General features: G+C 41.2%; 5 protein-coding genes across 5 annotated transcripts; 1 reads left to right on the top strand and 4 right to left on the bottom strand. All coding sequences in view use genetic code 12, as the record gives it.

Annotated features, from left to right (window-relative positions):
• The first annotated feature begins 32 nt into the window (after positions 1-32).
• AFG3 (AAA+-type ATPase) lies at positions 33-2717 on the top strand. The gene is made up of 2 exons (XM_001382395.1): positions 33-285; positions 337-2717. Exons 1-2 carry the CDS (start codon positions 192-194, stop codon positions 2604-2606), a joined length of 2364 nt encoding a protein of 787 aa, XP_001382432.2. The 5' UTR covers positions 33-191; the 3' UTR covers positions 2607-2717.
• Positions 2716-4791, bottom strand: PICST_29762 (hypothetical protein; the record flags this gene model as incomplete). The annotated part of the gene is made up of 1 exon (XM_001382946.1): positions 2716-4791. The coding sequence occupies one exon, from the start codon at positions 4789-4791 to the stop codon at positions 2716-2718; it is 2076 nt and encodes a 691-aa protein (XP_001382983.2).
• A 953-nt stretch (positions 4792-5744) lies between these two features.
• On the bottom strand, positions 5745-5930 carry PICST_9984 (Uncharacterized conserved protein; the record flags this gene model as incomplete). The annotated part of the gene is made up of 1 exon (XM_001382947.1): positions 5745-5930. A coding segment is annotated over one exon (186 nt), but the record flags the coding sequence as incomplete, so codon positions are not given.
• Positions 5931-6136: 206 nt separating this feature from the next.
• On the bottom strand, positions 6137-7825 carry PICST_70660 (serine/threonine protein phosphatase). The gene has a single exon (XM_001382948.1). The coding sequence runs from the start codon at positions 7607-7609 to the stop codon at positions 6230-6232; it is 1380 nt and encodes a 459-aa protein (XP_001382985.2). The 5' UTR covers positions 7610-7825; the 3' UTR covers positions 6137-6229.
• Positions 7826-8303: 478 nt separating this feature from the next.
• PICST_87280 (coatomer alpha subunit) lies at positions 8304-12125 on the bottom strand. Its single transcript, XM_001382949.1, has one exon. It carries the CDS (start codon positions 11962-11964, stop codon positions 8350-8352), a length of 3615 nt encoding a protein of 1204 aa, XP_001382986.2. The 5' UTR covers positions 11965-12125; the 3' UTR covers positions 8304-8349.
• Between the last annotated feature and the right edge of the window lie 575 nt (positions 12126-12700).

Genomic DNA, 12700 nt, shown 5'->3' on the forward strand with positions numbered 1-12700 from the left:
ATTCCCTTTTCTTCAACTCTGAAAGGTTAGAGGAATACATTTGCACAATAGTGACAGAGTGGAGCTTGATTTTATACAACGGTTAGTACATATATTAATAAAAACTCGATTTTCCAACAATATATCGTACTCACTTTTCATATTTCATTTTCCAATTCCATTTAGACCTTCACAATTCAGTTTCGTATGTCATGTTGATAAGCAATTCCGTTCGTATAATAAGAGGCACGACTTCGCCGGTGCTGGTGCGGTCTATCAATTTTGCCTCTCGTGGTTTGCTTTCTCGTAGCACTAGAAGTGGTGTTTTCAGCAAAATTCACATACCAACTTCCATAGTGAAAAATTCGCAAGTGAGGGCATTCTCATCGCTCAACAGCCATTTACTATTCAGGAACTCCCAGATCACTCTCAAGGACAAAGAGAATGACGACAAGAAAGAGGAAAAGCCAAAGAAGAAAGAAATGGATAAAGAGGAAAAGGACTTACGCGAAGAAATCAAGGAAAGGTTAAAGAAAGAGAACCCTAAGATAGACCCCAACAATATAAAAATCTACCAGTTAGACAGTAAGACTATCGCTCGTTATGCAATCTTGTCGACAATCTTCACTGTCGTATTAACCATTTACGTTCTTTCTGGTGATCGTGAAAAGAATGAATTATCGTTCCAGGACTTCAAGACAAATTATCTTGAGAGAGGTCTCGTGACCAAGTTAACTGTGATCAACAGATTTGCTGTAGAAGCTGAATTGATTGCTGGTGCTGTTTCCGATCAAACCTTTCAGACTTTGGGTGGAACCCCAGCTGTAGTTTTCACTATTGGCTCTGTAGAATTCTTTGAGGAAGAAATGAAAATAGTTCAGGACAAGCTTGGAATCTCTGTGAACGAAAGATTGCCCATTGTTTACGAAGAACGAGGTTCATGGCTCAACTACGTATTGCCCATCTTGCCCACAGTGTTGTTAATTGGTGGATTGTGGTATTTAACGATGAGAAGAACCACTCAGAATGGAGGTGCTGGCGGTCCTGGAGGCATCTTCAAGATAGGAAAGTCCAAGGCTAAGTTGTTTAACCAGGAAACTGAAGTCAAAATCAAGTTTAAAGACGTAGCTGGCTGTGACGAGTCGAAAGAAGAAATCATGGAATTTGTCAAGTTCTTACAAGATCCCAAGAAGTACGAGAGATTAGGTGCAAAGATTCCTAGAGGTGCCATCTTGTCTGGACCACCAGGTACTGGTAAGACTCTTTTGGCAAAAGCTACTGCTGGAGAAGCCGGAGTACCATTTTTGTCCGTGTCTGGTTCTGAATTCGTGGAAATGTTTGTAGGTGTAGGAGCTTCACGTGTTCGTGATTTGTTCAAGACCGCTAGAGAAATGGCTCCTTCGATCATTTTCGTGGATGAAATTGATGCTATTGGTAAAGAAAGAGGTAATGGAAAGATTGGAGGTAATGATGAAAGAGAAAATACCTTGAACCAGTTGTTAGTGGAAATGGATGGTTTTGAAAGCGGAGACCATGTAGTCGTTTTGGCTGGTACCAATCGTCCAGACATCTTGGATAAAGCCTTGTTGAGACCTGGTAGATTCGACAGACATATTTCTATCGACACCCCAGACATTGATGGGCGTAAGCAAATATTTAAGGTCCATTTAGCCAAGTTGACATTGAAATGCGACGAAGACATCAAAGCTACACAAAAGGATATTGATTTTGCCAAATACCAAGAGTTGAAATCCAAAGCTATTGACGATTTGGCTGGAAGATTGAGTGCGTTGACCCCGGGCTTTGCTGGTGCTGATATTGCCAACTGTTGCAACGAAGGAGCTTTGATTGCTGCAAGAGAAGATGCCACTTCCGTAGATGTGTACCATTTTGAACAAGCCATCGAGAGAGTAGTGGCTGGCTTAGAAAGAAAATCCCGTGTTCTCAGCTTGGAAGAAAAAAAGACTGTTGCTTATCATGAAGCCGGTCATGCTATATGTGGTTGGTTTTTAGAGTTTGCTGATCCTTTAGTGAAGGTCTCGATCATACCCAGGGGCCAAGGGGCTTTGGGATATGCGCAATACCTTCCTAAGGACCAGTACTTGATTTCCAAGGAACAGTTCATGCACAGAATGACAATGGCTTTGGGTGGAAGAGTCAGTGAAGAGCTTCACTTTGAAACTGTTACCAGTGGAGCTTCCGACGACTTCAAAAAGGTCACACAAATGGCTCAACAGATGGTGTTGAAGTTGGGAATGTCCGAGAGTCTTGGAAATATCTGCTATGAATCCGGAGATGACGGTAACGGGTTCAAAGTTCACAACAGCTACTCTGAGTCTACAGCCAGGCTAATTGACACTGAAATTAAAAGTTTCATTGATGAAGCTTACATTGCCTGTCACAAATTATTGACGGAAAAGATCGACTTGGTAGACAAGGTTGCTGAAGAATTGTACAAGAAGGAAGTGTTGACCAGAGAAGATATGATCAGATTGGTGGGACCACGTCCTTTTGCCGAAAGAAACGATGCCTTCGACAAGTACATCAAGGGTACTGATGCCTTTAAAGGTAGACCACTGGCCAAGGGCAAGAAGTATGAGTTGAATGACGACGAGGCTACCGCTTGAATATTCGTATATATTCGAAATGTTCCTGTAAATAGACAAAATTAGTACATTTCTAATTATCCAAAAATATCATTACATATATATACACTAAATATAACATTTTCTGTATCTAGTTTGAAAACAATTCTTCTATGGATTCATACCCTTCAAAACTAACCTCTGGAGCCAAGTCTGATACTTCCAATGAATGGTCAAACTTGGGTGTTTGAGTGATGGTGACTTGTCTTGTCTGTTTCACTGGCAATGAGTAGAGAGTTTCATTATGTACATGATTAAGCTCTTTGATTTTGTCATCGTCTGTTTCTTCGTTGCCTGTTTCATCGTTGCCTACTTCTTTATCACTTGCTTCTTCATCGCTTGCTTCTTCATCGCCCGTTTCTTCATCGCCCGTTTCTTCATCGCCCGTTTCTTCAATACCATCTTCTTCGACATCCGTATTTTCATCATCTGCTGGACTATCAAAGTCATCATTATCGCTGAATAGTACGTTAATATCATCACTGAATATCAAACCTTTGTCAAGTGAATTCGTATCATAATGCTCTCGTTTAATATGGTTACTTGCTTTCGCCTCTGCATCATTTCTATGTTCAGTGAACTTAAATCCTGTTTCTGGTTCGATGTGATGTCCCTGTTTAATAAAGTGTGCTCTCCATTCCAAATATCCACCTTCTGTTATATACCCACAGCCCAATAGAGGGCACAATAGTACTTGTGTCCGCCATGAGCATTGACTAGTTTCAGCATTTTCATGCTCTGATAGGTCCTCCTCTGTAAGAAAGAAACGCTGGCATTTCCTGCCACAGTCAAGTCTTGAACAATCAAAGACTTGGCCATTACTGGAACTTGGAAGAGGAGGAATAGCATACGTAATAGGAAAATGCTTTAAGACCTTGTCACGTTCATCAGTTGAAATTGTCAAACCACTGTTATTCTCTTCTCGTGATTCTACAGGGTATCCTAGCAGATACAATTCTAGTGAATGTTTCAATAGTAGATGACTCTGATATAGGAGTTTGTTCCCTGTACAATATGAGCAACCGAAAAAAGCACACTCGTAAATAGTACCCTGTTCGCCACGCTGTTTAAGAAAGTAAGGCTCGCTGATTATCAGATACTCATCATCAAAACTGTCTGAGTCTGAGCTTTCTTCTTTATCTTGTTGTGAGTCTGAACGAGTCTTACAATTATATGACAATTTGTGCTGGTTTGGATCAGTATCAAATTCATTCATAAGAAGGTCATTTTCCAGTGATTCTACTTGTGACGTTTGAGACGTTTCACTCTCGAGATCGTCGTCAGATTGGACAAATGAAAGTTCTGTCTCTACGGAAGCTGTACGTGAAGAACTAACCAATTTCCTGGCGTCTTGCCTAGTTGGCGATAATTCAAAGTACGAACCACGCTTAATTGCTTCTGGTTTGGGAGATGAAGAGTCTAGATGTATACTATGTGACGGTATTCTTTTCTTTGTAGGTGAATCATATTCGCTTCTAACTGGACTTGACAGTCTTGACCCAATGACTGGTTTTGACTTAGATTTTTTTGTAGGCGAAGGATTCAATTGGAGAAGATTATCTTCTAACGGTGCTCGCTTGAGGCGGTTTGAGCCATTATCGTAGTTGTAATCGCTGTTACTATGTATATGAAACAAATTTTGTTGTTTGAGTCTAAGTTTCAATTCTCTTTTCCTTTCCTTTTTTGTAACTTCTCGTTTCCTCATTCGTGAGAAATCCTTATCGATATCGTATGACATGGCCCAGATATTACCGTCAATATTGACGTTTCCCATTCGTCCATTTCCATCATGTAACGACCTCAAATGGCCATTGTCTACCACGATTTTTCCCGTGGCTAGGTCTATCTCGTCGCTTTCCTTTTCATCGTCTATAGACGAATACTTAGCAAGTATTTCTTCCCATTTAGTTCTGAACTTTTGTGAGCTCTTTGTTTTTAATCTATGAAGTTCTTCTTGGAATTCCGTTTCGTCACGATAGACTCTGCCATCACTATGTAGACTGCCAAGCAGTCTTTCCTGGTCTGACAGACCAGACTCAGACTCAGACTCAAGTGCGATCAGAGGCTCTATTTTCTGTGGTTCATAGCGAGTCTCAGGAAAGATCTCAGAAAGTGAAAAGCTGGAAGCTGGGCTCAGATCCGAAGTTGAATCTGAAGCATCTGCCATCTGTCATTTGTAGTTTCAAGTAGTACAATTCAAATATTGTTTTTGAGGAATTGTGATTAGTATGAATTTTAGCAGATCTTATTGTTTATAAATATGTTTATCGCACTGGAAAGTTGATTTTCAGTATGCAAAACTGAGCTCTCTTGATTTCACAGCAGTTAATAATTCGATATTGCCATCTTTCTTGAATTCGTACTCTGGATTCTATAATCATATTGTAGAGTATCTGGTCCAAAGATTTCGACACAAATACCTCGGCTGGTGGGAGCCAATTAAGTCGATTAGATCTCCTCATAGAGTCTTTCGTGATAGGTGTAGAGATGTCAAACCCCGAAGCTATGGAGATAGAAACGAATGGTCTACATTTAGTATAGAGCATTGACTACAAGTAGTGTTATTGAATTGTACAGCTCAGAAGCATTGATTTGAATTCAGCAGATATATCCGAAACAAACCAATCGAACACGATCTTGTGAGCCCTAAATCTGAAAGAATAAAGTAAGAACAAGAAAAGACCCAAGCTGGAACAATGGAAAGGAAGCTGTCTTGGAAAAGAAAGCACCCACTATGAAGAGCAACACAGATAGGCCCATGAAGTTAAATCACAAACAAAATCGACTGCATTCCCAATAAATACAAAATTTTTGGGACAAACAGAGAAAAGTGAAAACTTGAAGATGAACACAATCCTCTAAGAAGTATGCCACTGTAAGCACTTGGAATCGAAGAAATCCAGGAATTGGGTGGACGTGGGCCAAGCTTCTTCTTTGGAATATGTATCTGAAACTTCAATGAAACTACATCATGGTGTCAACCAAATATGTCAATCCTCTCTTTCAATCAGATTCTTACATTATAGATTGTATTGGCATACATCATAGGTCATAACTATTTACAGGTCGTAGTCATACAAATAAGCTAACTTTATACATTTTTCACTGTTGTTCATCATTATCAACAGTCAGTGTTCTCTCGTTATTGTTATTGGCAGCCCAGCACTTTCTGAAAGCTTCCATTTCTTTGGTACATTGTCTCCAGTCTCCAGTGTCAGCATGACAGAGTTGTAAAGCCAAGTTCTCTTGGTGACAACCGGTATTCATAATACGTTGGTCCCATTCATCCGGTTCGTCATCGTCTTCCTCGTCAGCTGTGTTGGTTCTCTCTGGTTGCATCTTTCTGTAAAGAAAAGATTAATTGTTCAATTGCAGAATTGAAAAATAGAGCAATTTCTAGCTACCATATTAGAATATTTTTCCTGTATATATCGGAAAATTATAATGCATTTAAAATTTGCACCCATTTCGAAATCCGCTGTACCACGACTTGATGGGGTGATTTGTTTCTTAAATTGTAAATTATCATTGTTTACTATCTTTGATTTCAATATTACTATCATTATATGATACAGTCTACTCTATCGTTATAATACATAATGCAGTCAGAAGCCAAAGCCCCCTTTGGAGTATGCCATTGGCTTAATGTCTGGATGTGGCACAGCATCAAAGGTTTCTGTTTCCAAAGTCCAGGGACAGTTGCTTTCTTCGACTTGTCTAAATCCTTCTCCATTGTCCTTTTCGGAGTCGTAGTCCTTGTTCACCGTAAAATGAACCACACCTCCCAAGTTACCCGTCGAGTCACAGTAGTTAGGAGCACTGAACACTGTGATCAATCTTCCATTGTGTTCCAGTTCTACGCCGCCCATTCTTACTTCGTGCGATCTCAACACCTTTCTGATCTTGTTGCTCAAGCAGAATCTCTCGGTGATATCGGGTCCGAATTGCATACCAATACCTCTTTTAGAAGGAGCACGGCCATTAGATGGTTGGGGGTCTGTCCACAACAATTCCATGGCTAGACCTTCTCTGGGAGGTTGAGAAGAACCTGAAATGGGGAATCTGTTTATGTTTTTGAGATCGTCCAAGGTGACATGGTCGTTAGAGAAAAGACCTCCGTGCATACACAAGTACGAACGGTTGATGAGAGTTGCTAAAGGTAAAGCTCCGAAGGATTCAGAGAAAGCTTCAAAGATCTTTTTGTTGTACTTGAATTCACATTCATCAGTAAACCCGTACGTCTTGTTCATGTCGCTGGTTTCGTGATTCCCCCTATTTATGTACACGGATCGAGGGAATATTATCTTTAATACGTACAAGTACAAAGCGACCTCACAAGACCACGAGCCTCTATCTACAAAATCACCATTGAACAAGTAGATATGATCTTCCCCTACGTGACCGAACTTGTGAAACAAGTTCAAAACATCGTAAAACTGTCCGTGAGTATCGCCTACCACTGTTAACTTCTTACCATTTTCTAGCAAAATCTCATCTGGAGATCCTTCTCCGGTCAATCCTGGGTGTGGCAACGATATTTCTACCATGGACTTTTCGCTTTTGAAGAGTTCGTGCACTTTAGCAATGATTGCAAAAACATGCTTCTTAGGCAATCTGCCATCCTTCTTGAACAACTCGATCATATTCTTCAAGTAAGCGATGTCCAATCCCTCAATATCTACATGGACATCGGACTTATCGTCTTTGGGCTTTGTTGCGTGGATGCTCAAGCTGGGGCCTGTCCAGGACTTTTCAATCTGGATTCCTTCGTAGTCGATGCTGTTGATGATTGAGATCTTTGTGTCACCAGCAATGGCTCGTTCGAACGCCTGACGTTTCAAGTAGTTTGTACACTGCTTGTAGTTTTCCAACGTCAACTTATCATTGGGCAACTTTTTCAAAATGATCTTGAAGTTACCTTGGGCTTCCTTGTGCTTCAATATAGCCATCTGGGAAACACCCTTTCTGTAATAAGCCTTCATCATGTTGGGATCAACTTCTAGGGCCTTGTCACAGTCAATAATGGCTAAACCATAGTTTTCCAACTTGATGTTGACTTGAGCCCTGTTGGAATAGAAGATAGCGTTCTCTGGATCCAACTCAATGGCCTTGGTATAGGCTTCGATAGCCTGGTCAAATTTGTGTTCTTTCAAAAGAGCATTGCCCTGATCTTTGAGCTTCAAAGCCTCTTCTTTGTTCGACATTTTTTGCCTCTATTGTATCTTATCTGGAAATGTTGTTTACTTGAAATTTCAGCAATTTTTCATCCGCAAGCCTTTCAGAATTTACTCCGTTGCACAGCTGGCTCTCGGGAAAAGAAAGTTTCGAAAAAATGATTTACGGGCGTCGCACGTGATCTCTTTCCTAAAGAGACCACCTATTTTGCCATATTAGAAACTCCTTTTAGAAACTCCTATTTTCTTTACTTTTACTATCGCTATTGTTGTTCATTCAAATATTCTACTATAGTAGTATACTCTCGTTCTTTCTCTTCTTTATACCTTTTTTGCGCATTCTATCAAGTCCAATCTTTATAGTGCTCGACACAAATCTCTGGTGCCTCCATAATCTTCCTCTTTCCTATCATCTTGCCACAGTGAAATGGTATATGTTTGCTACGTCTATCTACTATACATTAATATTGTTTACTTGCTTTCCTGCTTCTCTACAAGTCATTTTCACATAAATGTATATAAAATAGCTTTTAAAAATCAAACAACATAGTCTACCCTATTATGCGCAAACCTGAGGCCTGGGCTCCAACCTGAGTGATTCCGGTGATCTTACAGAGGGTGCCCCTGTACTCAGGCTTGTACTTTGCACCAACCAACTCTTCGGTAACAGAAGGCTCGCCGCGGAAGATAGGAGTGTAGGTAGCAGCACAAATGTCGAATTCGGCGTAGGGGTCAAAGTTGATATCGACAGCATCGCTGGCAATGGTGTCGGCTCTAGTCTTGACTTTTTGTGCACGTTCGGCTCTGGGGCCAGAAGGAGAAAGCTTCAAGATTTCATCTGCAAAGTAGGAGGCACTGGCAAAGTTCTTGTGCTTAAATGCTTGTGTCATGGCCACTTGCAATGCATTGAGCTTGTGAGGATTCTGAAGTTCGGCTTTGGTGAAGTAAGCAGCCAACTCTAAGTTACGTTGGATATCGTCTGGATCCAAAGCACGACGGGCCAATTCAATTGACAATCCCAAGATATACTCACGACATAAAGTCAATACGTCCCTACACTTGGCTTCCTGTTCATCATCTTCAACGGTCAACAACACAATGCTGTAGATAATGTCTCTGAACTGGGCTATGGCGTCTTCCAAGTTGTTGGCATTGAAATGTTTGAAGCCTACAGCCAAACGTTCTTCCAACTTGTCATATCCAGGAACAAACGGCTTGAACTTGCTGGGGTTATCTTCGTCGTTGTCTTGTCTGATGTAGTTCTTCATTGGTGGCAAGTCATCGATACCTGGCAAGTACAACTTTGAAGATGAGTACACTTCAAAAAAGTTCTTACGCAATGGCTCGAAATTCACCAATCCCAATTGCTTGTTCAATAACGAAGCTGCCTGATCAAATGCACCCGCAGCAGCATAACCACCAGCAGTTTTGACGTTACGGAGCCAGTATCCAATCTCTCCCTCGGCAGTAGGAGCAGCTGGGAAGGCAGTATCAATAACAGGAGCTTCATCTTCTGGAATGTCCAAGTCATCGTCCAAATCCCAGGCTCCCGCGTCATCCTCGAAGACTTCATCTTCATCATTGAAGTCTGCAATAGATGCCGATGCGTCTTCAAACTGCTCTACAGCCTTGTCTTCTTCAATCGACAAGTTTTCGACCTGACCATTCAAAAGGGCATTCTCAAAGAAGGACAAAGACGACTCCTTCAATGGCCAGTTGCCTATAGGCTCAGCAAGAGGTTCAGGCAATGGAACTACCTCACCAATCTCTGGCAATTGTACATCCTTTTCTTCTACACCAGCTTCCTCCAAGATCTGCTTAGCCAATTCAACTAGACCATTTGATTTAGCCAATACATAAGCCAATGGTAACATACCACCTTGAATGTACACTTCGCATCTCTTTTTGATATCATTGTTGTACAAAGTATTCTGGACCAAGGCGGAATAGTCACCACGGTGTTCGGCAATAGTGGACATCTTGCTCAATCTTTCCTTATCACCCTTGTACGTGTATAAGAATGATAACTTGTCAAACAAATGTAACTGCTGGTAAACAAACTCAACTACTTCAAAGTTACCTTGGTTTAATGCCTCGTCACCCAACTTCTCCCAGATGGTGTTGTTGTTCAAGATCTTTGCCTGTTCAAGAGCTACTTGTAAGTTGCTACATTCCAAGGCTAATTCAAATCTGGTCTCAGGGTCTTGGACAAACTGCAAAGCAACTTCAGGGTAGCCCTTCTTCTGCAAGTAGGCGATGATATTTTGGCCGACCAAGTTGGAGTTCTTGATAATTCTCAAAACTTCGTTGAAGTTCTTGTTGACCAACGACTTCTTAAACCTGTATTCAGTTGGGTCAATGGTGATAACCTCAACTTCACCACTACGGTTCAAACAGTAAACCTGTCTTTGTACAATCTTGGTAATGTACAAGGTGTTTTCCAAAGTCTTGATGATACCGTTGTCACCATTCAACAAGGTGTACTTGATGTGGTTTAACGTTGAGTACAACAAGACTCCAGAGTCATCCCATGCAGCACTCTTGATTCTGATTGTTTCATGCATGGAGGTGATCAATTCCAAGTCTTTGTTGGCTATGGTGATAGTATGTTTAGATAACAATGCCAAGTACTGGCCATCATTCGACCACGATACGTATTTTACGTTGTTAACACTGAGTTCAGATAACTCCTTTCTCTGTTGAACATCATAGTTGGTGATCGAGTGGCTCTTGACCAACAAAACTCTACCGGGACCACCATACAATACATCAGTTACTGAGGAGTCTAATTGAATGGTCTTGGTGATGTTATTGTTCATGTCTTTAACATGTAAAGTCTTGGACGATTTGATGAAACTGATGAATCTGTTTCTGGTTATGAAACAGGCAAAGTTACCTTCACCTTGTCTGACGTCTGTAGGTTCAATAGCACCGGTTACGTGTTTAGGTAAGGAGATCAAAGCGTAGTTCGAGTTGTCCCCCTCACCATGAGTCACCAAGATAGAGTTGTCAGATTGGTTGTAGGACATGGTTCTCATGAAGGACCAGGTCTTACCGATCTTCTTCAACGACAACATTGGCAACGAGTTCTCGTTTCTCTGGATGTCGTATGATTGAACCTGTTTCTCCGCATTAACATACAAGAGCTTGTTCTGAGAGATGGTATGGGCTGGTCTTTCTCTTTCCAACTTGAACACCATTACTCCAGAATCATGGCACGCAGCGAATAAGTTGATAGTTGGGTGAGAAGCAATCAACCAGAACCGATCCAGTTCTCTTCTGAACTGCTTGATAGGCACTCTCTTGTTCAAGTCCCAGACTCTGATGGTCTTGTCGTCTGAAACAGAGAGAATCAAATCCTCGTGTGGGTGGAAAACTGCACTCAAGACGTTGCCAGTATGTCCACGACACGTATCGACCTCCCATGCCTTCGTGTCGCTCATTCTCCACAACTTGACAACGCGGTCATCACCAGCAGAGACAATCAAAGGTAACGTAGGATGAAAGGAAGCGAAATTGACACCCTTATCGTGTCCTTCTAATACGTACTTCACAATGGCGTTTACGTTACCAAAAATATCTTGCTGGGGCAACTGCTGTCTCTGCAACTGGTCTTCAAACGATCTCATGGACGAGGTAGGAGCTGAGTGCTTCTTGCGCAAGCCCGAAATGTCCCAGACTCTCACAGTCTGATCCAACGAAGCCGACACAATCAAGTCTTCTGTTGGATGGAACTGCGCAGACATCACGTAGTGGTTGTGACCAGTCAAGCAGGCGATTTCCTGACGGTTCTGCCAATTCCAGATTCGGATTGTCTGGTCATCAGAACACGAAATGATCCAAGGCAAGTCGTGATGGAACGAAACAGTACGGATATAATCCAAATGCCCGTTCAACGTGAAAATACACTTACGCGTATTCAAAGACCAGACCTTAATCGAATAATCATCACCTCCTGAAACAAATAAAGGCTGCGTTGGATGGAAGTCTACACATCTAACAGGGCCAACGTGATCCTCGAATCGGTCAATCAACGTTCCCATACGGTAATCCCATAACTGAATGGTGGAAGAGTGCAACGAGACTAAAACCCAAGGTCTCTTGGGATGGAAAGCCACTCCCTTAGCCCGGGACGACTTGGACTCAAACTTGGTGAGCATCTTCATGATGTCTACTAGCTAATAGATCTGGACACACAGAAACTGAAAAATCGTAATCGTAACTTGAAGAATCCGAAAACTTCGAAAAACTGTTACGACGATCTTGCAACGTTCTATAGAGTCTAGAGGAGATCAATTGTTATGATCACTATCCAGCTGCCAGAAATCGGTGGTAAACAAAGAGCGGAAGGTTGAAAAAGTATTCGGTGGTCAATTTGTTGTTCTCACGAAATCTGGAAGACACGCCTAATTTTTCATTTAGTCACGTGACTCGTGATCTATTATGAATTATAGAAAAGTAATGGCATACTGCTGGTTTGGGTCGGTTGACCTATTTTATATATATGTAGGATCATACAACTCCCAATGAGGAGTTTCTGTTCTAATTCAAGTCAATGGTTTGTGTGGTGAAACCAGCCTGAAGAATTCCATGCTCCATTAAGAGTCTTGATTTCAGATCGGTGTCTTTGTGTCATGTAAATCAGATCGAAAAATGGCCATAATGTCGAAGACTTGCGATTTAGGAGTATCAATTTCTTATTTCTGTAGTTAAGAATGCTTCTGGATAAGATGTTTCTGGTTCTGGACTTTTAAAGATGTTCGAATCTTTATCAAACTGTTATCCGTATTAATATTCAAATTCAGATATTCTTAATAGAAGTTTCATAATTCTTTTAATTCTCTTACATTTTCTTGAAGTTTCTCTGGTCTCCTACAAGCCTTTTTGAAAGCTTTTATTATT

Source organism: Scheffersomyces stipitis, chromosome 2, assembly GCF_000209165.1.
Source record: "Scheffersomyces stipitis CBS 6054 chromosome 2, complete sequence".
In the NCBI taxonomy this organism is placed as follows: Eukaryota; Fungi; Ascomycota; class Pichiomycetes; order Serinales; family Debaryomycetaceae; genus Scheffersomyces; species Scheffersomyces stipitis.